Source organism: Phodopus roborovskii, unplaced genomic scaffold (genome assembly GCF_943737965.1).
Source record: "Phodopus roborovskii unplaced genomic scaffold, PHOROB, whole genome shotgun sequence".
NCBI lineage: Eukaryota > Metazoa > Chordata > Mammalia > Rodentia > Cricetidae > Phodopus > Phodopus roborovskii.
In genome coordinates this window covers 51,280,051-51,303,796 of record NW_026126517.1, presented here as the reverse complement: position 1 = coordinate 51,303,796, position 23,746 = coordinate 51,280,051, and the positions used below count along the sequence as shown (strand labels likewise).

The window sequence follows — 23,746 nt, the reverse complement described above, 5'->3', positions numbered from 1 at the left end:
GACGGGCTAAGTAAAAGGAGCCATTTATCAGTTTGTTTGGTTTTCTTCCTTAATTTTCCTTTCCCCATCCTAAGCAGATAAACAGATCTTTGTGCTGTGTCTTTTAGGGGATGGTTGTGTTTTATGACAGAAAACAGAAGTTGCTTGTAAAAACAAAACAAAAATAAAACAAACAAACAAAAAAAAAACTTCTGGCATGTCTTAGAACAGATTGTGCTACATACACACATTGGGGGAGGGGGAGTTGGCCAGCAGTTTTAAGGGAGACTGGAAGGAGCAGCAGTAAGCAGAGCCCAGCTAGGGGCCCAGCAGGGTCATTTTCCTCCTGAAGAGGGGATGCAGCTCTGGAAATGGTGTGGAGAGGAAGATGTCAGCAGTTACCACTGGGGCATCACTGCAGAGAAGTGGAGCAGGGCCACTGGACTTCAGAAGACTCTGTGGGCTTAGAGCACACAGAGGTCAGCCATGTTTCCTACAAAAGGCAGGAATAAACAGCCTTCTAAAAGCTGAGGCTTTAAGAAGTACATTCATTACAAATATATCGCAAACACATGACGCTATAAAGGAACTGAAGAATTCATAATATTCTCAGTAACTCAAAGAGTGGTTGAACCTCAGCTTTCCACATCCATCACCAATGATATGAACAAGCCAGGAAAAGCCCCATTCATTCTTATGTACCAATTACTTCACAGTTTAACAGTTTAGAATCTTTTTTCATTTATATTTCTAGCTGTCTTCACTGTATACAATTGAATCCAATTCAGAAAGCATGTTACATAAAATCATACTGTGTGAATACTAGGCGCGTAGTAAAAGGAAAATGAAATTATAAAAGGAAAACGTGTAAAAACATGTAGAATTTATGTAACACCAAAAATAAGTCTGTATAGAAATTTTGATAGCATTCATTTATGATAGCATGGATACATTGATATGCCATTTGGAAAAATGCTCTAAAAACTAAAGAAACAGAAGAGAAGGGTATTACTTCCCACGAGCTAAACTAAAAAGGATTTTGATTCACTGTTCTTAAGCATTTTGAGGTTATTTGCATAATATTCATAAGTCATTTATGTGCCTCAACAACAGTTTGTAGATATCTACTATATCCTTTCATTACGTTTGTCAATTTATATAACTATGTATTTAGTAGACAATATCTATGCTTTATATACACTCCTTTTTTTTTTTTTTTTTTTTTTTTTTTTTTGAGGCAGGTTTTACATTGCCCAGGTTCACCTCTAGCTTACTGTGTAGTCCAGGCTGAACTTGATTCTCCTTCTTTTAACACTCAGTCATAAGATTATAAGATTGAATAAATACACTCAGAGCATTTATGAAAAAAAAGATTATAAGATTGAGCCACGCATGCATACCTAAAAGCACCCTCCAAATACTTTTACTCAAATCAATTCTTGGCTTTGACCTTTTGTTTCATTTTTCCTGGGTAGAAAATTATTTATTGGGACCTAGTCAAATATAACCAATTAATAAAACTTTGCCATTTCTATTAACAGCTCATACTTACCCCAGTAAACACTCTGAAACAAGATTCATTTAAATAATAAATGCCTAATTCCCCTTTAGTTGTAAGCATGACCTATTGCATAGTAGGTTCTGTATGTGCTAGCATTTCTTTAATGACCCACCCCTCCCTGTGCTTCATGAATATCCTGTTGTACCCAAATCCTACACGGCACTTACAATGACATTGTAAGACTTTCTAACGCTGGGTATAGTTTAACAACTGTCTACATTAAGATTTTTATCAAGATTAGTAAATGCTCTGTTCTTCCACTTATTCTAATTACAAAAATGAATGTTTTATCAGACACACTCTTATTGTTTAAATGCTTACCGTTGTTATGGTTAGGAATGCATATACATATACTTACATGCATGCAATAGCAATTAGCAACCTAAAAGGGGAAAGGAGCTTGAATTAGAAGGGGAGCAGGAAAGAGTGTACGGGAGGGTTTGGAGAAAAGAAAGGGGAGGGAGAAACATTGTAATCTCAAAGATTAAAAAAAATAAATATCTATTGTTAATTTATGATATCTCCTCACCTCTCCAATCAATTTTAAGTTTTACTGAAAGTCACTAGTTTTGTACTAAGATCATTGTGGGTAGGAGGTTAACCTATAAGCCACTCTCTGTCTGGGACAGAGGTCTGTTTTCTGTAGAGAATTTAAAAACAAAAACACAGGCAATTATATTCACTCTGCTTTGTATCGTTATCATGCCTCAAAAACTCTGGACAATGTCAGTGATAAAACATCCCTTCTAGTAAAAATAAATGTGTTGATACAAGTTCAAAAATTGTCAATTGGCACATTTTTTATCATTTTTCTTTTAATAAGCATTGCATTGCAGAAGCTTACAATACAGCACAGCGAACAGTGAAGAATTTAAGTACAATTATACCTTTCTGTAACAATCATTATGTTAGTTATTGTTTATATCAAATCAACCAGAAATATAAAGAAGCCAAAAAAATCCAAATAATTATGAAATTATAACCAAATGTAATAAAATCTTGTTATGAATTGTCTTGTGGGTCATTTTAGTAGAATGTTTTCAAAAGTGAAAACTTAAAAGTTTCTAGAAGCAATTTAAAGAACCCAAATAAAAGACTGAAGACAGGCACTATTAAAAGCACATGCTGCCTTTGCAGATGCCCTGAGTTTGGTTTTCAGAACCCATAACATAGTAAAAATGGCCATCCTACCAAAAGCATTCTACAGATTCAGTGCAATCCCCACCCAAATTCCAACACAGCTTTCCACAGGTCACTAAAACCATTTGACCCAGGATAGCTTAAACAATCATCAATAAGAACTGTTGATGATATCGCCATCCCCAGTTTCAAGTTGCACTGCAAAGCTATAGTAATAATAATAACAGCATGGCATTGGCACAGAAACAGATAAAATGAACAACTGAGTCGAACTAAAACCCATACTTAAATCCTATATTAGGTGTCTATAAATCCTATATAGACACTAACTTTTTATAAAGAAACCTGAAAAGCACACTGAGGGTGGGGAAGACATCTTCAACAAGTAGTTCTAGTCGAACTGGATGGCTGCATGTAAAAGAATGCAAATAGATCCAGACTTATCACCCTGCACAAAACTCAAGTCCAAAGACCTCAGTTAAAACCAGATACACTGAACCTGATAGAAGAGAAAGTGGGGAATAACCTTGAATTCGTTGGCACAGGAGAGAAGACCTTCTGAGCAGAACACTGTTAGCACAGACACTAAGATCAACAATTAATAAATGGGACCTCATGAAAATACAGCAAATGGCACAGTTATTCAGATGAAGTAGCAGTCTACAGAATGGGAAAAGATTTTACCAACTGCACATCCAATAGAGGGCTAATGTTCAAAATATATAAAGAACTCAAGAAACTAAATATCAAGAAAACAAACCAATTAAATAATGGAATACAGATATAAATGAGACTTCTTCTCAAAAGAAGAAACTAAAATGGCTGAGAAACAAAGAAATGTTGAACACCCTGAGTCATCAGGAAAATGCATGATCCATGCACATAAGAACTCACAGAGACTAAGGCATAATACACAGGGCCTACATGGGTCTCCACCAGCTGTGGTCCTAGAGCTGAAAGGAGAAGTAGATACATACCCACATGCCTACCCAGAAGCTACCTCTAATAATTAATAACTACTTACAGAGAAAATTTAGTTTCCTCCAAGGGAGCCTCAATGAGAAAACAAATGACTCTTAAGGGTGTGCTGCATGTCCAGCAATAGATGGCCAGCAGAAAGCAACTCAACAGCATCTATGAAGGTTCCTGGTCTTACCTTTTAATTTTTGTCTTATTATCTTTTGTATCTCTTTACCCTAACAGGTCCTTTGTGTATACATTTTGGCTTCCAATTTGCTGTTTTTTTGGAATTCCTGAATGTTTGAATGAGTAGGTCTGTTTCTTGTACCTTCTCTTCCACTCTTTTCCTTCTGTTTATTTTTTATCTATTCTGATATTAGTTTTTGTTTTCTCTTATATTTTAGTTATTTAAAAATGAATTTTAAAAGCAAAGAGGTGTTTCCTTGGTGAACAATGATAACTACACTTATCAGTGAGTCTAAGTATCCTTAGGATGTTTAGGATGTAGGTAAGATTTGGATGATTTAGTAAAGTGGCCGTAGATTCTCCTTCAAGATCCTCCTGGCATTCTTTCAAAAGCAGAGATTAAAGTTTCTAAAATGTTGGTAAATTAACAAACACATCTTCCTTTTTTTTATTCTCCCTGCTTGCTAATGAGAGTTAAGGGCAATTGGATAAATTTGCTTTATGTATTTCAGTACAGTTTTGGAAAATACTTTTATTCCAGAAATATTTTCTTTAGAAAAAAAAAATGGATTACCCTGAATCTCAGCCTTTAGTTAATAAAACGTGTGAGGGACAGAAAAACAACATCCTTGGCATTTGCACAATACTGGGGTAATAAGCTAGCTATGTTAACAACCCATTTTGCATGACATTCACTCTCTACTACAAATCAAGAGATATATACCGAGTGTACAGTTGTCAGTGTTGCCTAGGACACAGAGGCGATTTCAGCCATAACTAGTGGGTGAGACCAAGCCTGTCTGGATCTATCTGAAGCAGGAATTTCCTAATTTATAGACAGCCTCTCCTTCCACTCTAGCAGGTTTCTCCTGCGATTCACCAACCAGGCTGGATCAGAGAAGCTGAAACACGACAGGGATCTTTAGCTAGAGATCAACTCTTCCCGTGTGACCTTCTGTGGCAGCCAACCAAGAGGGACCCTAACTAATTTATCCCTTCCTCCCAATCTCCAGCTAGTCCTTCAAGACCAATTTACTTTTTATTATTCTGATATAAAGCTGCTTCCTGTTTTGCCAAACATTACTCCTTGTTCATGCCAGGTTTGTCTCTTAAATGTCAGAATCAACAACACAGACCAATCATAGTTTCACCCCTTGTAGCTGGCAAGTTATATAGCATTACAAGAAGACCGGTACCCTCAGTCCAGCAACTGAGTACTTCCTTTCTTCAATCTCATGACTGGCTGCTTCCTTCAAATGGCTACAACATTTTGAATCACAAGTCTTCAAGAGTTGGACTTCAAGACTGGTAAGTTCATTATTAAAGACTTTTTTTCCTAAAACATTTTATGTTGTATTTTAATATTTTATGTCCTTTACTGGTGCATTGAAAACATTCCATATCCAATTAATGGTAGTGTTGGAAGACACGTGGAGCTTTACAGAGTTAAAGCAATAGCCCTACATAGCTGTCCCACTAACATTAGTAAAGGCAGGGAAACACAGTAGTAAACAGTCTGAGATTTCATTGTACTGAGTCCTATTATAAGACATAGGATTTGCAACAAGTGCTGTAACATCTCAGACTCTCCCCATCAGTTACACCTATCACACAGTAAGGAACGCTTGCTATATACGCTATATATTTAAGACAATGGATATGTATCTGATATAATAGAAACCAGTAAAAATCATTAAATTCTACTTCTGCTATTTCACTTCGATGTGAATTAGTATGTCAGCACCAACGACTGTGGTGATGCCCTACAATTTGAGGCAGGAAATGGCTGAGTAAATAAAGGTCCTTACCACTGAACATGATCACCTGAGTTTGGTTCCCAAGTTCGAGGTTTCCCACTTGAGGAAAGAGTATACACCTACACACACCACACACACACACACACACACACACACACACGCACACACACACACACAAATAAGTGAAACAGGAAAAAAAAAACCCTTTTAAATCTACAATTTGCTGCTATCTGGCTCCACCATATTAGTCAACTGTTGGTAAAAAGTAAGACAGCCATAGAATACTGATCAGTTTTTCTTAACTATTAACTAGTAATTATGGTCCAATGTCCAATTGCACGAGCACATTCAAAGAACAGGGAAGATATGTCCTTATGCCAACTCTTGGATTTTTTTTTTTTTTTTTGGCTTTACACATTGTGAAATGTATTTCCCCTGACTTATTATAAACTGAAACCATATCTTGGTCATCGTCTGAAGTACAAAACAAATACTGAACATAATTCAGTTAACAATAGAAAGCAGGTAAAAAGCTTAATCAAACACAACTAAGTAAGAAAGGTAGAGCCAAAGGCCAGGACATAGAAGGATCAAACAACTAAATTTTCAAAAATTTAGTGTTCTTTTGCCCTTGTTTCCTGAGGACAACACAAATGACTTGTGAGCATTTGAACCATATCAATCTGGAATGTACGGTTGGGATCCACTGTAAAATGTAAACCTGCTAAGATGTCTCCCTAAACCCTGATGCACCATGGTTCCCCCCCACACACACTGCCTCTAGTCCTTTGTACTGAAAGGTGTCCTTAGGTTTTGTTCAAGATAACACACTTATGTAAAAAGGGCTGAGGCTTGAAAAATATTTTCTTAACTCACAGGAGCTTAAACCAGCTAGTTATTTAGATAACAATACATTTTTTTAAAGGTTTGCTAGTATGCTTAGTTTTAGTCAGTGTTGGGTTTATTTAAACACTGAATGTGGAAGAGACAGAATTTTGATGTTAAGTTGAATATGGAGTCTTAGTCTCTATTTTAAGAAATGTATTAATAGCTAGGGATGGCTATTTTTAGTTATTTTAAGGATTTTTATCAAATCTATATTTTCCACTCAATGTACTATAAAATATTGAGTCAACATAAAATATTATGATCTAAGTTGTATACACTTTGTGGATAATAGCCTTTTGGGTAATTTGAGGAGAAACTTATAAGTTTTCAACCTGTTTTAAATATGTTAGCAGTTATTGTAACTTAAACAGACTAACGAAGACTTAGCTATTATCTGGGGAAGAAATTAGTCCAAACAAATAATCTAACAAAGTCATGAAATGTGAGGCTAAATTCTAAACAGAACAAATTCTCAATAAGGATAAAATGGCAATGAGAATCCTCTAAATGAGAAAGCATAAACTCAAACTTAATCTGAATTACAGACAACACCAAATAAAGTCCAGGATTTCATGACTATTTGAGCACAGTGGTTTTCCATCTTGAAATTCGGGAGTTTATTCACCTAAAATTTCATCATGAGCATGCCATTTAAAAAAAACTCAAGATCAAAAAACAAATTGACTTATGAAAAATACATTAAAAACTGCCTTTTTTTTTTTTTTTTCTTGTCTTCATAGGGCCATTTCCTTTCAAACAGGCATCTTTCAGTTGTATAACTTCAGCCTGAATTCTCTTTCCCCTTCTACACAATCTCTCAGCTAAACTAAAACCAGACAATGGTTCCAGAAGCGTGACTGAGGTCATGTGCATGTCACAGAACCCATCACTGTGGGGTCTCCCGGGGGAGTGCCACACAGAGTAGGTCTCCTGAAAGCTGGAGCACAGGAGTCCTACGAGTTTCTATGACAAATACAGTGTATGGAAGGAAGGCTTGTTTTGACCCATGGTTTGAGAAGACACAGTTGTTCCGCCATGGTTAAGGATGGCTTGAGAGCATCCTGATTGCAGTGGCTGGCGGCTTCCTTTGTGGAAGCAGAGAGGCTTTGAGGGGAGAGGGATTGGAATAACCCTCAGAGTTCACCCTCAACAAGACCTTCCTTCAATCAAACCTCATTTCCAAACTAGCCACACACACCCTCCAAACAGCAGTATGGGCTGGGGAGCAAGCACTCAAGCACATGAGCCGGTTGTCACATGTCCCATCAAACCAAAGCAGTTTAATATGAAGGCCGTCAATAAAACTTGACACTTTTTTTGTTTTCTCTGGATAGAGAAAAAGTTACATGATTCTTTGCGATTTCTTCCTGGTGCATTTACTTGCCAGAGCCTGGTAGACTATGGATCTCTGCTAGCCTTAGATTCCGCAGAGTCTATTCTAATAGTAGTAACAGTAGAGGATATTCATTGACTGTGTACCCACATGCAGGTTCGCAGGCCTGTGACAGTACTTGATTAAGTCCAAATTACGATTTTCTCCTACGATCTCTACTTGAAAGGATTTAAAACAGTTATAATAAAGTGAAATGGTTTGATCAAGGATGTGCAGCTTTCAAGGTCAAAGCTGGTATACTAACAATCTCCACAAAGCCCTCACACTATTGGCAGCCAAGGGGGAGATGAAAAACCTCTCCTCCTCCCCTTGAAGAGGATATCTAAGGAGTATTAACTGGTTCGCTTGATGGGCAGCCGTTTTCCCTGTAGCCCCACTTGCTGGCAGTTTATTTACATAATCATTTGCATAAAGTTCAAGTTGAACTGTCTTTCATTGGACATTTACTAATGAAAGAAAAATACAAAATTTGGGGCTGGGTAGGTGGCTCGGTGCTTAAAAGTATTGGTTGCTCCTGCAAGAGTCCCTATGACAGCTAAGAAGTGTCTGACGCTCCAGTTTTGAAGGATGTGACTCTCTAGTGGTTTCCTTGTAAATATGTCTTTTTGTAAGAATGAAAATATAAAAATTTAAGAAATATAATAATATTTAATAAATTTGAGGGAGAACTATCCTGGGAATGAGCATTCTAGTTGGTGATTCAAGGAGAGGAAGGTGGTTCTGGCCTCAAGGCTCAGGGGTTCATTATTTATGAGACAGGCATAGCTGAAATGCCTGCTATTCTACTCAATTCTGCTTCTGTGACGCAAAAAGAATTCTACCTGGGGAGAATGGAGGTAGCAAGCAAGAAAGACAATAATCCCAATTTACCTTACCATAACATTATGTTTTCTTGCAACATTAATTGTGGAATGTGAATGCTACATGGGAGAATATGATACGATTGCACCAGGATTCAAACACTAGCTCACAGACATGAGTCATTTTAAAACAGCAGCTTAAGGTAAACCTTTAAAAGGAAAATGTGATGCTCTCTACACTCGCCCTCCCTGCTCTGAACTGGATCTGCTGCCTGTGTAGGACAGCATCTCCCTAAAATTGCTATTTCACTTTCTGGGAATCTTCATGTTTATCTTTTTTTAAAAAACTCCATTTGTTCTATAGTAGCTTTAATGTTGAAATCGGTGTGGGGGGGGTGTGTGTAGAGAGAGAGACTCCCACCTCCCACCCCCATCTAGAATGGGATGGTTGCTTTCATCAGTTCATTCTCAACTCCTGAAAAAAAATTCTCTCAAGAGAAAATATGATACCCCATTTAAAATTCTTAAGTCAATAAAAAAAAATTTTCAGCATGTATGTATCTTACATTGAAAGCAAAGTAGTTCTAGAACTCAATGGACCTAGCATCCAGTTATTTGTTTACTCATTCAATTATATGTTTATTCGCTTGTGTGCAATAGTTCTAGTGTGGACCTCCAGACCGGCTCCTTCCTACATGCTGCTGCTCTGCCCTCTGCATCATGAAGATTTGGGGGTTTGCCAATGGATTCTGTGGCTGTCAGTAAGGAGCATGAATGGGAACCATGGCTACGAATACAATCCAGGAATTTATTGCTTGCTTTCCTTCCCCGCTGAACATCTGGGGGTTGGCTGCATGGCATCTTTGTTTCCAAGGCAACAATGCTTCTCAAGGTACCTCTCCCATATATCTGTCCTGCAAATCTTCCAGTAACAATTTTTATCGTGTGCCTAAGAGTAATGAGAAGCCCCAGAGCTGGTCTCAGCTACTGAACTATCACCTACATTTCTTTTTTTTTTTTTTTTTTTTTTTTGAGAAGATCCGTCTACAACAATATAAATATTAATCAAATTTTCCTCAAATGATTCAGCTTACAAGTGTTTCCTCTTTCCTTCTGGGACTCTGAACAAACACTGGGGTGATACAGGGATAAATAGGGTGTGGCTCTTACTGCTTGCACTGGTAAGTAAATGCCATGTGCAGCAGAGTGTTGTGGGTGTAGACAAGCAGGGCCCCAGGCCTAGCAGGGCATTGTCTTCGACCTCACATTCCTCTGATACCATCTTTGAATTACTAGCCATTTTTAGACAAGGACTCACAGTTTTATCTCACACTGGGAGTCACAACAGATTTGTAGTCACACCTATAAATATGACATAGATGCCTAACACAAATGCAGACCTAATAACCATCACTACTGCTCTTCCATGTCTTAATTAGAGTGGTTCTCAACCTGTGGGTCATGATCCCTTTGGAGTGATTGTTTCACAGGGGTCAGTTATCCTGCTTATCAGATATTATGATTCATAACAGTAGGAAACGTACAACTATGAAGAAGCAATAAAATAATTTTATGGTTGGAGGTCACCACAATAAGAGGAACTATATCAAAGGGTCACAGCACCAGGAAGGCTGAGAACCACTGCTAATTTCTTTTAAAGACTGTCCTTGAAGCTGTGTACACAGTAGTTCATTTCATCCTTTGACACCTAGTGACGGGGACAGAGCCACAAAAAACTCAACCTACTTGCTCAAGGCTACACTGCTTGCCAGTTTGAACACTTGATTCCAGATGGGGCAGTCTAGCTTCCTTGATGTCTTGTACCTCAGCGATGGAGTCATAGAAAAAACAACACTTCAACCTAATTTACAAATGAACCTGAAAAGCAGTAACCTCCCACTGACTGATGTTCTGGAATGACTGTGTTTCCTACACAGAAAGGCTGAGGACAGAGACATAAATGTGAAAGAGATAGCAGATGACAGAACCTGAGATCTTAAAATAACATGAGTGAGGGGTTTCATGAAAGTTACAAAAATCAATGATTTCCTTGTTCTGACGCATCCAATAGTGCCAAATAAAATCCAAATATGATTTTACAACACTTGAATGTGACTTTCTTAAGGTAAACACATGCGCGCACACACCAAATGAATATATGTGCATGTGTGTGAGGTTTGTGTGTGTGTGTGTGTGGCTTGAGCATATGTGCCACAGCATGTGGAATTTAGAGGACAATTTGAGAGAGTCACTTCTCTCTACCACATGGATTTCAGAGATGGAACTCAGCTTGTCAGGCTTGGTGCCAACTTCCAATATTAACAAGTTTTCAACACCCATTTCTAGTAATTAATTGAAGAAACACAATCTCTAAGATATACTTTATTACATTCATTTCTAAAACATGGAATTATGTCTTGCATTAAGGGTATCTTTACTATCCCACTGCTTATAAAAAGGAAGATGAAAAGGACATATTATGAAGATATCACTATCTTAGAAGTTATAGACTTGGAAGGTCTTACTTTAACTGCTATGACACCTATTTTAAACCCATACATGGCTTTGTCATGTAATATTCTTTTGGCTCTTTGCCTGTTGAGCAGAGAACAATGCAGTCTCTTTGAACATAATGTCATTGTTAGCGTCTTTTCTTCTGAAAGTACTAGAAATTACTTTTATTGATCTACAAATATCTTCTCCCCACATTTTAAACACTGCTTACATTAATAGATTTTTTTCCTATTTCTTTAATAATAATCTATATACCCACCACTGTTTGAACAACTCTCATACAAATTACAAAGATGACTACCTGGTTATGTGGATTATTTGAAATATTTCTGGGGGAGGTAGGCGGTAGATAAATTTTCCCATCATTATTTTTAACTTACTTTCAAACTTTGAGAGCTGAACCTTAAACATCCCAATCTCACAACATGGAAACAAACCCATTTCACCTCCAAAAGAATGAGCCACTTGACAAGGTTGTCGGGTTTTAAAGGATATCTTAGCCACGCCTATTATTTTAAGAGATGAGCAAAGGGGGGAAACCTTGAAGCTTGGCTCGTAAAATATGAACAGAAGGTGCAAAGAGGACCTCATAAATACTACTTAGAACAAGGGATTCATTGTTTCCCTCCAGTCCTGTGAGTGGCTCCTGTGATCTCAGACCCTGTCTGTGCATTAGGGAAGCCTCTCCCTTTGACCTGTGAGGTTTTGGTTTTTGTTGTTGTTGTTTTGATTTTTTGTGTGTGGGGGGGTGGGGGGAGGCAAACTACTACATTATGTACGACTGCACATAGAAGCTGGTCTGTGTGTTCCTTGTGCACATATACTGAGACATATGCCTTTCTTTTTCCCAAGTCAGTATTTCAATGCAGAAGGGTGAAAGAGATTTTTGCTAGAGCTTATATGGGGATGCTAAATTAGCTTCTTTGCCAGCATGAGGTAGACAGGGGACTTGCCAGCACATTCTCCACCTACACCACTTAGATCAGTTCATTTATAGTCTTTTTTGTTTTGTTTTGTTTTTAAGTACTTTTAAAAAGTATATTATTTCTTTATCAGCCTTATCTACATTGTTTTAATCTAGCCCATTATCACCTCTTGGGAATTTAATAAAGGAAATAATGTCTTAATATTAGTGGTATTGGTCTTAAATGAAGATAATATAAAGAAAAATTGGATGAGAATTGAATGCTGAATTAGTTTTGTTCAGGGCTGTAGTCTTTTCAACCATTTACCTTGGTTTAAGTTGGTTTTTTATGTTTGTTTGTTTTGTTTTTTGGTTTTTGTTTTTTTTTTTTTCCTTTTAAATTTTAATCACCTTGAAGAATAGGGAGATCAAAGTATCAATGAAGTTTAGCCAAAGGAGGCCTGGCATAGAGTAGACAAAAGGAAGTGGGCAGAAGGGGCCATCAGAGAAATCATTGCAAGGGATAGCAAAAGTCAGTGAATTCTAGTGCCCTGGGGTGCTCTCCTCCCTGTGGGTGGAGGCTGCAACTTGCACATCAATACCTTCTCCTTCTCATCTACTGAGAAAACAGGAGGCTCTACCTAGATTCTCAAACTGGAACTAATTGATTTTCAACTAATCTAAGCCTTTCGTTATAAAGAAAGTAAGACCAAAGGCAATTCCCAGGAAGGGTGGGAATGGTAAAGACAGCATGCCAAGAAAGCCTGGGGCTCCAGAAACTGCAAAACTAAAAGGGGGAGAATTAAAAGTGTTGGAGTTGGGGCAGGAGGTAAGGAAAGAGTGTATAATTACAGGCAGTGAGAGTAAGAAGCTAGATACAGGTGGTGTTTGGGGCCGTCCAAAACTTCTAGCCACATGTCCATTCCTTCCTAAATCCCAAGTTACTTGTCATCAGACTTTTGAAACTGACTATTTTGTAAGTGACCACTAAGACATAATTTCTTTTTTTAAATTAAACTATGTTTATAGTTATCTCCCTTCGGGAGCCACCCGAGTCACTTGGCAATAAAATAGCTTTAAGAAACACAATCTAGTTGTCCTGGTTATAAATGAGAAAAATTATTGATGAAGAGAGAAAAGGTTTTCATCCTTAGAAATAATCTTTCCCTTCAAACAGAGAAAAAAAATTTAAAAATGACTGTTCGGTATTTCTTATTTCAGACATAATTCATGGATATGTGCTATGGTGGTTTCAAATCATCTTTTCTCTCTACCCACCACTTATATTTAAAAAGAAATGCATCTATTTATATTACACCTGTTAATAATGCTGTTGAAGAAACTTCATACCATAGGAAGCATCTTTACAAAAGCTTATTTATATACAAGTTCCTCTCCATTGAACACTTGAGCCACTTTCAAAGTTGTTAATTGAGGACATAAACATTACGATTTTCCAATAATGGGGGAGGTTATTGATTTTAATAAGGGAACCTTAATTTAATGCTCCCCATATTGCTCCTTTCATATCTAACATATTATAGATCACAAAAATGTTCAGCGTTACATTTATATACTTTATACCTGCACATTAACATATATCTTAAAATATATCTAAAAAATATTTGAAATCAGCACATCAATGACCCAAAAATCTACCAATAAACACAAATGGCAAATTTTGTTTTCAGAAAAAAAATATGTAGGTAATGAATAACACAAGTTTCCTATTGTTTATAATTTGCTCTAAAATGTTTAGTTTTGTATCATTAAATAATTAGATGAAACATTGTTATCATATTTTTAAATAACTTTAGAACTATCCCAAAGGCATATGTCCCAAGACAGGAATTGTACTTGCATATTAAAAGTATATAATCTAATTGTTGGTTTGTATAAGTACTTCATACACAAGCCAAGTAAACATTTAGGAAAAAGAGATATAAGAAGTAAAAAAAGTACTAGAAAGATATTTTTGTTCCCCACAAAATTAAGTGGTAGTGGTAGCAATTCAACAAAAGCTTGGCTGGTATTCAACACTTTGAGGGTGGGGCTTTAATCTGTAAATATTTCTTACTGTAACAGAAACTAAATTTGGTCTAGCCATTTAGATTTGTTTCTTTAAAGTAAACAAGTTAATAAAAATCATTTAAAGGTAGAATACTAAACTTGGCTTATATTTAAATGCTTACATACCCTAAGTCTTGCAACTTACATTTCATTTTTATATTTTAGTAAAGTACAATATTTTTCATTTATGAAAATAATACTAATTTACAGAAAAAATTAAAAAATAAGTAGTGTGTTGGATATGAGTCTGAATCTGGGTTAAGCTAAATTTGTTATGAGAAATGTTACAGATACCATCCGCATATTTATATACCCAGGTGGCTTCCTTAGAACACGCCCCCTTCTACTACTAACAGAACTCATTTGGACTTGACACAGACATTTTTTTTTCTGATACTAAAGAAATAAATTTATCTTGAGCTCCCTAACAGTGCAAAACACAGTGCAGGTAATATATGTTGTTGAATTACATTAAGAGCACTGGAATTTTTTGTTCAGTTTATGATGATAGTATATGCTTAGCTTTCCAAGTATGCTTTGATTTGTTTTATGCATGGAAGGATACAGAAGTGAGCTTTATACTAAGTAGTGATTGCCTATAAAGTTTGGTTATATTTGTAGGCACATTTTAAGAATAATGTAATTGTAGCTCAGTTTTACTTCAAGACAAGTACAAGAAATTCACCCAGGATCAAAATCCATTTTCTAATAATTTCTTATGTGATATTTGTTTGGGGGTTATTAATAAAGAAAAACTATATGGCTTATTATTGAGGAAAACACCACTAATAACCTATTTAAGCATGCTCTAAATAAGGTTTCTGAAGTTTAAATTTAATATTATTTCTCTAGAATAAAATAAGTAATTTTAACTGTTAATATAAGTAATGAGCTTGTAAGCAGCTGTGCCATCATCACATTGTAACCAACACACACAAAAAAAAAATAACATTAATTTAAAAGCAAAATATTATTTAATGGTAAAACAGGGTTCTAGAAATCATTGAATAAATTGTTTTCTGTTTGCTTTGTTTTCTTATTTTACCTGCATTTACAAAAGGTAATGGCATACAAGTTCAAAAATCTAATTTTTTCTAAAATAAAAGTAGAAAGCTATTACAAATGATCAAAAGATTCAGTTTAATCAAACGCATGAAGATAGATTCATGACTGAGCTATTATTGCTTATTCTCAATTTCTCTTTTGTCATGTTTTAGATGACCTAAACAAATAACTAAAGTTGGTCTAATAGTCTAGATTTGTTTCTCTAAAGTGAACAAATCGCTAAAATAATTTAAAGGTAAAAATTATTGTGTTTGTTTTAGATGTTTACGTGGTCTAAATCCATGTAAGATGTCTACATCTAAATATAGTGATTTACATTTAGTTGCAAAAGTTGTCCTATTGATGTTACTGTGAACTCTTGAATAAAAAAGCTGAAAAGTAAAATGTTCTAAGAGGAATATTTTTATGTCTCTCATACTAAGAAGAAATAATCAAACCAATTTTGAATTGAGTTTTATTTGCAAGCTCTCACATAAACCTTATATGTTGCAAGCTCTCACAGAAACCTGCTAATTATATGTACAAAAGAAAATACCATGAGAAAGACCTGTGGAGTACCTGGCATGCAGTAGAGGGTGACTTTCTAAATATCAGTACTAGGAGCTTTGTCCCTGGTGACACAAAACATACGATTTAGTAAGCACCCTATCCTCCATGCCAAGATTGCCAAGAGTAAATGACCACAGCATATTAAGAAACATACACTACAAACTTGGCCACCCGTCACCAAGATTTGCTGCTCTCTGACTTTTCAAGAAGTATTTCCTTTGAGATAGTATACAAGGAGAGTAAAATATTTTGAATTCAACCCAGATTGCATTTTAATCTAAAATTTTAAAAGGTGCTACTTTTATAGGGACCTTGATTCTTAAAAGTTTATTAAATTTGTTGGTTAAATTTTAAGTCTTAAAACTAAATTATATTTAATGTTACTTTCCTTTAAACAGCTAAAGATATTCAATTCATTTTTAGCATGTCCCAAAGTATTTTAAGTTAAAACAGCCCTTGTAAAACGATTTTAAGTAGGTAAATTATTTAATATACTCATGAAATGGAATACTAGCCAGTGATGTGTCATTTGCGATTGTCAATATTTAAAAATTACCATGAAGCACCAGCACTGAATGAAATATAATTTTAAAACCTACTCCTTAGTATCCTTGTTTATATTTATGGAAATTATCAATTAAAATATTTTCTCTCAAAGGATAATTTGGTATAGATAAATACTATCAAAGCAAGTTTTATATTTATCTTGCCTGTGTCAAAAATCAACTACATATGACTACATTCTAATCATTTCTTAAGGAATGTTTCAATTAGAGTGAAACTTCTGTTTTTTCATTGAACTTCCTTGATTGTTAATATTTTACAGTTTCATTTGATCTTGGTTAATTTCATTTAAAGATCTTTACAATAATTTCTTCTTCTAGATGGGAATTTTTAAGTAGCATATGAATATGTATTCACATGCTCTTTAAATTACTAACAAAAGTGCTTTGGAAAGTTACTTTTATTTTCCCATACATAAATACTGCTTTCTTCCTTTCTCTATTCCTCTCTTTCTTTTTTCCTTTTTGCCCAAAGCATTGCTATCCTTATAAATTCCCCTTTTTATAATATTGCCTTTTATGCACATCTTTAAATTAAATTTTAACAAGCTCTCAAAGGACCAAATTCTACCCAAATTGTGACTGTTTAATTTTAGCTATCCATGCTAAATATATGTGACTCTGTAGCCTAAAGCAAAACCTTGTATCACTGTAAAAAATGAAACAAGTCATTGAGGAGAGTTTTATAAAATGAATATATAAACATGACCACCTACCAAGAAGCTGCTTTACCATTAGAAAAAAAAAATCTGCTTTATAATTATACAGATGAAGAAATAAACGAACAACATACCTAAGTTGACAAAGCTCATGACCATGTCAGCATCATTCAGAAAGTTGGTATCGTGTAGGCTGGCAAGAGGAGGGCTCTGGGTAGTCAGAGGAATCCTTGGAGACAACTGCATACGGTGAGCATACCCATTGGGAGAGGCTGGGTATCCCTTTCTTGCCTCTTTGGCCTCTCCTGCCAGGGATACCCTCACCAAATATTCCGACTCTTCGGGATTTTCCTCGCTGGCCATAGCATTGTACAGATCCAGCATAAAGAGGGGTGCAGAAGATGCTTGTTTTCCAGGTGAAAATGGCCTGGGTCTGTGAGGCAAACCCAAAATGGAGAGAATTTCCCTCTGTATTTCCCGTCTTTCATGATTCCGCAGCCTTCTATAAATAAAACTGGAGTGGACGTGATTGTCTCCCAAACCTCCTTTTGCATAGCCCACTTGAACCCAGCCGCTCCAGAGGAAGCCCACAACACCCCTAAGGAAAAACACAGCCCAATGCATTTTTGTACAAAAGCAAAAGTCGATATGTTTAATCCTTCTTGTCCACTTAAAAATTATAATAATAATCCAGGTTCCTTAGAGGTCCACTGTGCCAGTAGCTGAAAAGTTGTAAAAACAAATTTACCTATTCTTCATGACAGTGATATTTCTGAACACAACATCCTCACTCCATTTTCTTCTCCTGTTGTAAATATTTTAAAATACGTCAAGAGTAGTTTTTTCTAAGAAAGCTGAAATTCAGATTTCTAATTATCCACAGTTGTTAAGAACTTTTGCAGTATTGATGTAGCAAAAGCTGGCTAAAATTCCTTGATCAAATAACCTATGCATTCCTATGTGAATTTATGATAATCAGGCCTTTGGTATTTGAACTGACGAAAAGCTGGTCTTCTGATAGACTGTGGCTCCCAAGTTCTCTTCACTGGCTCTGACTTCTTCTCAGTGCTTGAACTCCTTCCAAGACAAATCCCGAGGTCAGAACCACAGATCTACGCTGATCTGCACCTTGCTGTTGGAATTATATTTGTCCGGCAGCCTAGTGATAACTCGAACATCTCTTGTATGGTCTTAGTGTAAAACAAGACCCAGGGTTATACTGTTCAAGTAAATGTGTTTCCCTGAGTTTACTTGAAATCCTTTCTGTAAATCCATTCAATCTTTTCCTCCTTCTTACAGTTAATTCCACCTCCAGCAGGCACAAATATACCAGCCCTCTTCAAGAGAGATCTAAGGAGAAATGTAAGCACAACCCTGCTGGGAAAGAAGAGGCTTCTCATTGTAATTTGAAACTGGTAAAGCAAGAAGAAGTTAACCCTTTTGCTACCAGGAAAGCCTCCATTTTCACAATTTTACAACCATGCATGTAACATACAAAAATGATATGTGGGGTGTACAAGTTCCAGGGAGGGTAAAAACCATTTTTCAAGTAGCAGATTGAAAACTTTGCCACCCTTCCATACAGAAATGTTTTTGGCCTTTTTAGTGGAATGCATTAATACACTTCTATATCAAGTCTCAGGTTGTAGCAAGTTAACTTGGTATGCCTCAGGTCCATACTTTAGATTATTTCAGCTTTTGGAAGTCATTAAAATTTACTTCTTTAAAAACTGAAAGGACAAAAATATAATTAAAATAAATTGATTGATTCTTAATGACAACCAGCTATTTTAAGGCAAAAAAAAAAAAAAAGTAGCCAATGAGTCACTAGAAAATATATTCTATCAAAAAAATAGGATAATTATAATAATTCCAGGATGGGGATTATTTACTTACTTGTCTGTGAAAAGATCTAAGCAGAAATATATATTTATTTCTGACTAAATCAGTAGCTGAAATAGAAATATCTAGCATATACCATTCTTAACTTTTACTTCATTACAACTGAATGTAGACATAGTTACAATAAGATATTTATTGCAAAGAGTACTCAGTACTTTGATTTAACTTGTGCAAATAAACACATAGTGTTAAAGATCAAATGCCCTGCGTGATGACACACAGATTAAAAGTGGAATTCCTGAACTTTGACGGGTAGAATAGAGAAAGTGTGCACCTTTCTAGAATGCCATACCTAATCTGAGGAAATGAGCAAAGTATGTGTTTATCCTTAATGGTTAATGCCTTTAAAATTTGGAAGTCGGCAATGTTTCTCTGCCTGCTATAATTTTCTTCTCAGGCATGCATTTAACCTTAGCATTTACAGAGCATTCATTGTCTGGGACAGCATTCCGATAGCAAGGTAAATTTATCGAGTGAATTCTAGAGCTGTGGTGAAATTGTAATTTTTTTTTCTTTGCCTAGAGGTGTCTCGTTTCTTGTTAAATTTCTTTTAAGACATTTTCTCTGCGTGAATAAGACGATCCTATTTCTAACAGTCTTCAGTTCATTGGTGAATGCTTCTGAATCTGACTAAGACATCATCTCTCTTGTACAGATCCACTAGGAAAACTGGACCGTGCGAGTGAATGCACTGGCAAATCTGCATCGTCACAGGGTGCCACAGCAGTCATAGCAGCAGCCCAGATGCTAGAACACAGGCATTGTTGTCAAAAGAGACATCATAAGGTAGAGGAGCCATGCAGACTTCCCACTGTACTAAGCAGTCATATGAACTGCTAGAATTCCTAAGATTATTTGCTTTAGGTCCAAACCAAGAAGCAAAGTTTGGTTATCAACACAGATTCAGATCAATTCCTCCTCTGCATTTATAAAATACACTACAGATCAAGTAGACTATGATTCTCTGTATCTTAAAATATATTTTCAAAGCTGTGGATTTGCTTTATGCCTCAAAAGCACAAGAGAGTTAGGGAGTAAAATCAGCTGCACCAACAGAAGAACACTTCTTACTACATATGTATGGATTTTTTTGTCCCCCTATGAAACGCTTGAAAAATAAAAATAAGCCTGGATGTCACACGTCTCAAAAACTTTCCCTGAACCATAGTTTATAATACCAGTCAAGATAATTGTAATTTAATTGCTTACCCAGGCATATAGTCTTCCAAGTATTGGCATTAAGTTGCTAGCAGGCTTGGTCAGATTTTAGTATCCTCTTTACCCTTACCTCCCTTTCAATACAGACTAGACTTAGCCCACATTCATTTTCCAAAAGATCAATAAGAGGACAAAAATAAGAAAAAATATTCTAAGACTAAACAGGAAGTGCTAGCTACTATATGAAAAGTTAGAGTCCTTCCTTTTCAATTGAAAGTAAATGCATTTTACCACATCTTAATCCCTGGATAGAGTTGTACCTAAACATTTGAGAACAACTTGAAAGATAAAGTAGATTTTGTGATACAAGGGACCAGATACAAGGGATCATTCACACACAAGAAAAAAGTGAGATTAGGAGAAAGGCCTGGCTCATCACAAGAGGCTGCTGCAGCCTCTCCACAGGTCACTCTTCTTTGCAAGTTTCTTTTCCCTGTGAAATCTGATGCTTTTGTCTCTGGATCTGTGAAGCAATCATACTCAATTTGCCAATCTTCAGCTTCTCCAAAAGAAACTTGTTCAAAGGATAGTGGAAACATTTGTGAAGCTTTTTTGTTTTAGAACTTTCTTTCTCTCTCTCTCTCTCTCTCTCTCTCTCTCTCTCTCTCTCTCTCTCTCTCTCTCTCTCTCTGTGAAGCAATCATACTCAATTTGCCAATCTTCAGCTTCTCCAAAAGAAACTTGTTCAAAGGATAGTGGAAACATTTGTAAACCTCTCTCTCTTTCTCTCTCCTCTCTCTCTCTCTCTCTCTCTCTCTCTCTCTCTCTCTCTCTCTCTCTTGCAGTGTTGACCTAGAAACTATCTGTATCTGGAAGGGATATAGTATCTGTAAGAGCATTTAAGTGACTGGCGGAACTACCAGCAAAAAGAATTCTGGAAAGGCATTGACAGGAGTCCGCTGTGTCCAGAGGATGGCAGAGTAATGCTGCAAAACCACTCTCAGACAGGTTTTGAGTTGTTTTTGTTTTGTTTTGTTGTTTTGTTGTTTGCTTTTGAGGGGGGTTGGTTGGTTGGTTGGTTAGTTGGCAGACAGGGAGTTGGTTTTTGTGTTGTTGGTGTTGTTGTTTTCACAGTGATATGAACAGGACTGTAATCATGGGCAGCCTACCCTTTATCTGATCCACTACTAAATAAAAATTAGGAAATACATAATAAAGATAGTAGAAGTTTGGAAATGTTTGCTATTGTTGAATAACCAGGATTATATAAACAAGATTTTTTTCAATATGTTTCTAAGATTGTATTATATGAGTTTGAGAGAGTAGGTATTAATTAGAAACATATTTTCTGAATAAATAAAACAACAATTAGCCATTAAAAAGTAGACATTCTTAGTGATGATTCTATAACTACTAGACGCTTGCCATTACTTGAGAGAAAAAAATATCATGTGATGAGTTACATTCATGTTCATAAAAAAACCTCTGCTCTGTTATTACAAGGAAATTCCACTGAATTAAAGTTGCTCTTGATAGACGTGATTAATATCTGTTCCTGTCAGCAAATACCTCACTCTTTTGAATGACAGTGTGGCTTGTTTTAATTGCATAATGGTTAATCTTGGTTGTCAACTTCACAAGATCTGGAATCAGCTAAGAGATGTGCTCCTCAGTGAATCTGCTAGGTGCTCCCTGGATCATTAACCAAAAAGGAAAGCATACCCCAGGGTGAACAACCTTCAGTTGGCACTCTAGCTATGAAGTCTGTTTCCTATGCTCGGCTTCTTTCTTTTTGGTGCTTACATCTATGTGTTAACAGTAGCAGCAGCAAGTGCTGCTGCCACCATCCTTTCCGACAATCAGAACCCAGATTCTTTGGTCTTTCAATATGGACTGAGGACTGGCAGGGAAACTGCTGAAGACCCCTTATCATGGCCTGAGGAGGGAGGGACTGGGTTGTTCATCTCATCAAAGTATGGGCAATCTTGGTTGGATAACCCACCCATATCACAGAATTCCATCTAATTAATACCCTTTTGCAGTATATACACATTCTACCAGTTCTGTTCCTCTGGAGAATTCTAATAGGTATAATGTGTTTGGTCTTTGCCCTAGTGCTGTTTTGATGGCCCATATTACAATGTAAGAACATCTGAAAATGACCACAGTTCATTGATTAGATTTTAGCAATAATGGAAATTGCTTCCAAAGGCTTAGCAGAAAGGAGTTACATAGAACACAAGACATGTAAATGAGTCCAAGTTCTTAAACCCACACTGTTCACACTTTACTCTCTTATAGATGGCTGACTCTAACCAATATATTAGGCAATTCAAAATCTGTGGCAATGTGACGGTTCAATGGCAGGTATGGCTACCAATTTACCCTAATAAATCTCATGAAAAACAAGATAACACTCAAAAGAAAATAAAGTTTATAAATGTCACTATTAACTGTCACAATAATACAATTTAAAGTAAATATTAAAATTACATAATACAAAAATTATCTTAAATGCCTGGTTGTAGTTTTTCATACTACCTTTTGCTACAGTAAGTATGAAACATTTTGTTGCTGTCTGGAGAGATGGCTCAGTGATTAAGAGCACATACTACTCTTGCAGAGGACCCAGGCTTGGTTCCCAACATCCATGCAGCCAGGGAATCTGATTCCTTCTTCTGACCTTTGTGGGCATCAGGCACACAAATAGTACACTTACCTGCATACAGGCAAAGCACTCATACACATAAAAATGAAGAAATCCTAGAAAAAGAACTTCATAGAATTTCCCTCAGAAGCTTTAAGATAAATTTAAAGCTTTAATATCCTCAAATACATTATAGCCTATGTCCATTAATAACTTTAAAATCATAAATATATATATTACAAATTATATATATATATATATACTCTGCAAATTAAGAGATATGGACATTGTTTTGAAATGTGCAATATACTTAGGAAATATAATAATAACATGGATAATAACTAATATTTGAGCTGTAGTCATACAAAAACTCATCTAACATAGTTTTCTGATAGGGACTGGCTTAAGAATTGCCACTTGTAGAAGGGGGATAGTTTAAAAAATGCCAATAATGAGTCATCTAAAGACCAAGGAAATCATAATTCTTGATAGCAACTCAAACATTAACACTTTTAAATGATTAATATGTAATCCAAGTTAAAAAAAAAACCAACAAATATTCCAGGACAAATGTAAATGACTATAGATTAAAAGGACTATGTTCATGGTTATAATGAACAAGTTTCCAAATAAGAGTAAGATTTTTTAATAAGATTCCGTGGTTTTTAATAAATGTCTATTTAAGTGAATATACAGCATTTATTCCAGAAAGCCTTTTATGTCATCTATATTCTAAGCAGTAGCTTTCTAGAACTGTTGTAGAAATAAGCAGTCTATGCTTTTTCTATAAGTCAGTTGCTTCTAAAAAGATTTGCTCAGGTATTGAAATTTAAATTCAGAGTCAAAATGCACAGTTTGCACTGTGTTAAAATATACAGATCAATTCTTCAAAATGGTATCTATTTACTACACAAATTTCTTTGCTTCATTTGTAGTGCTTTCTTGAGCTATCACGTACATCATAAGGCCTCCTACATTATGTTACACAATTCAACTGGAAACCCAATCACAGAACTCAAAAGAGTAAGCTTCATGCCAACATTGGATGCGT

At 35.9% G+C, this 23,746-nt stretch overlaps 1 protein-coding gene across 1 annotated transcript in view; it reads right to left on the bottom strand.

The window, feature by feature from the left end:
• Bmp5 (bone morphogenetic protein 5) overlaps positions 1–18,331 on the bottom strand; it is a 115,518-nt gene extending 97,187 nt beyond the window's left edge. The window contains exon 1 of the mRNA XM_051197967.1: positions 17,123–18,331. Coding sequence (XP_051053924.1) covers positions 17,123–17,612 — 490 coding nt within the window. The 5' untranslated portion in view covers positions 17,613–18,331. The remainder of the gene's footprint in view (positions 1–17,122) is intronic.
• Positions 18,332–23,746: the final 5,415 nt, after the last annotated feature.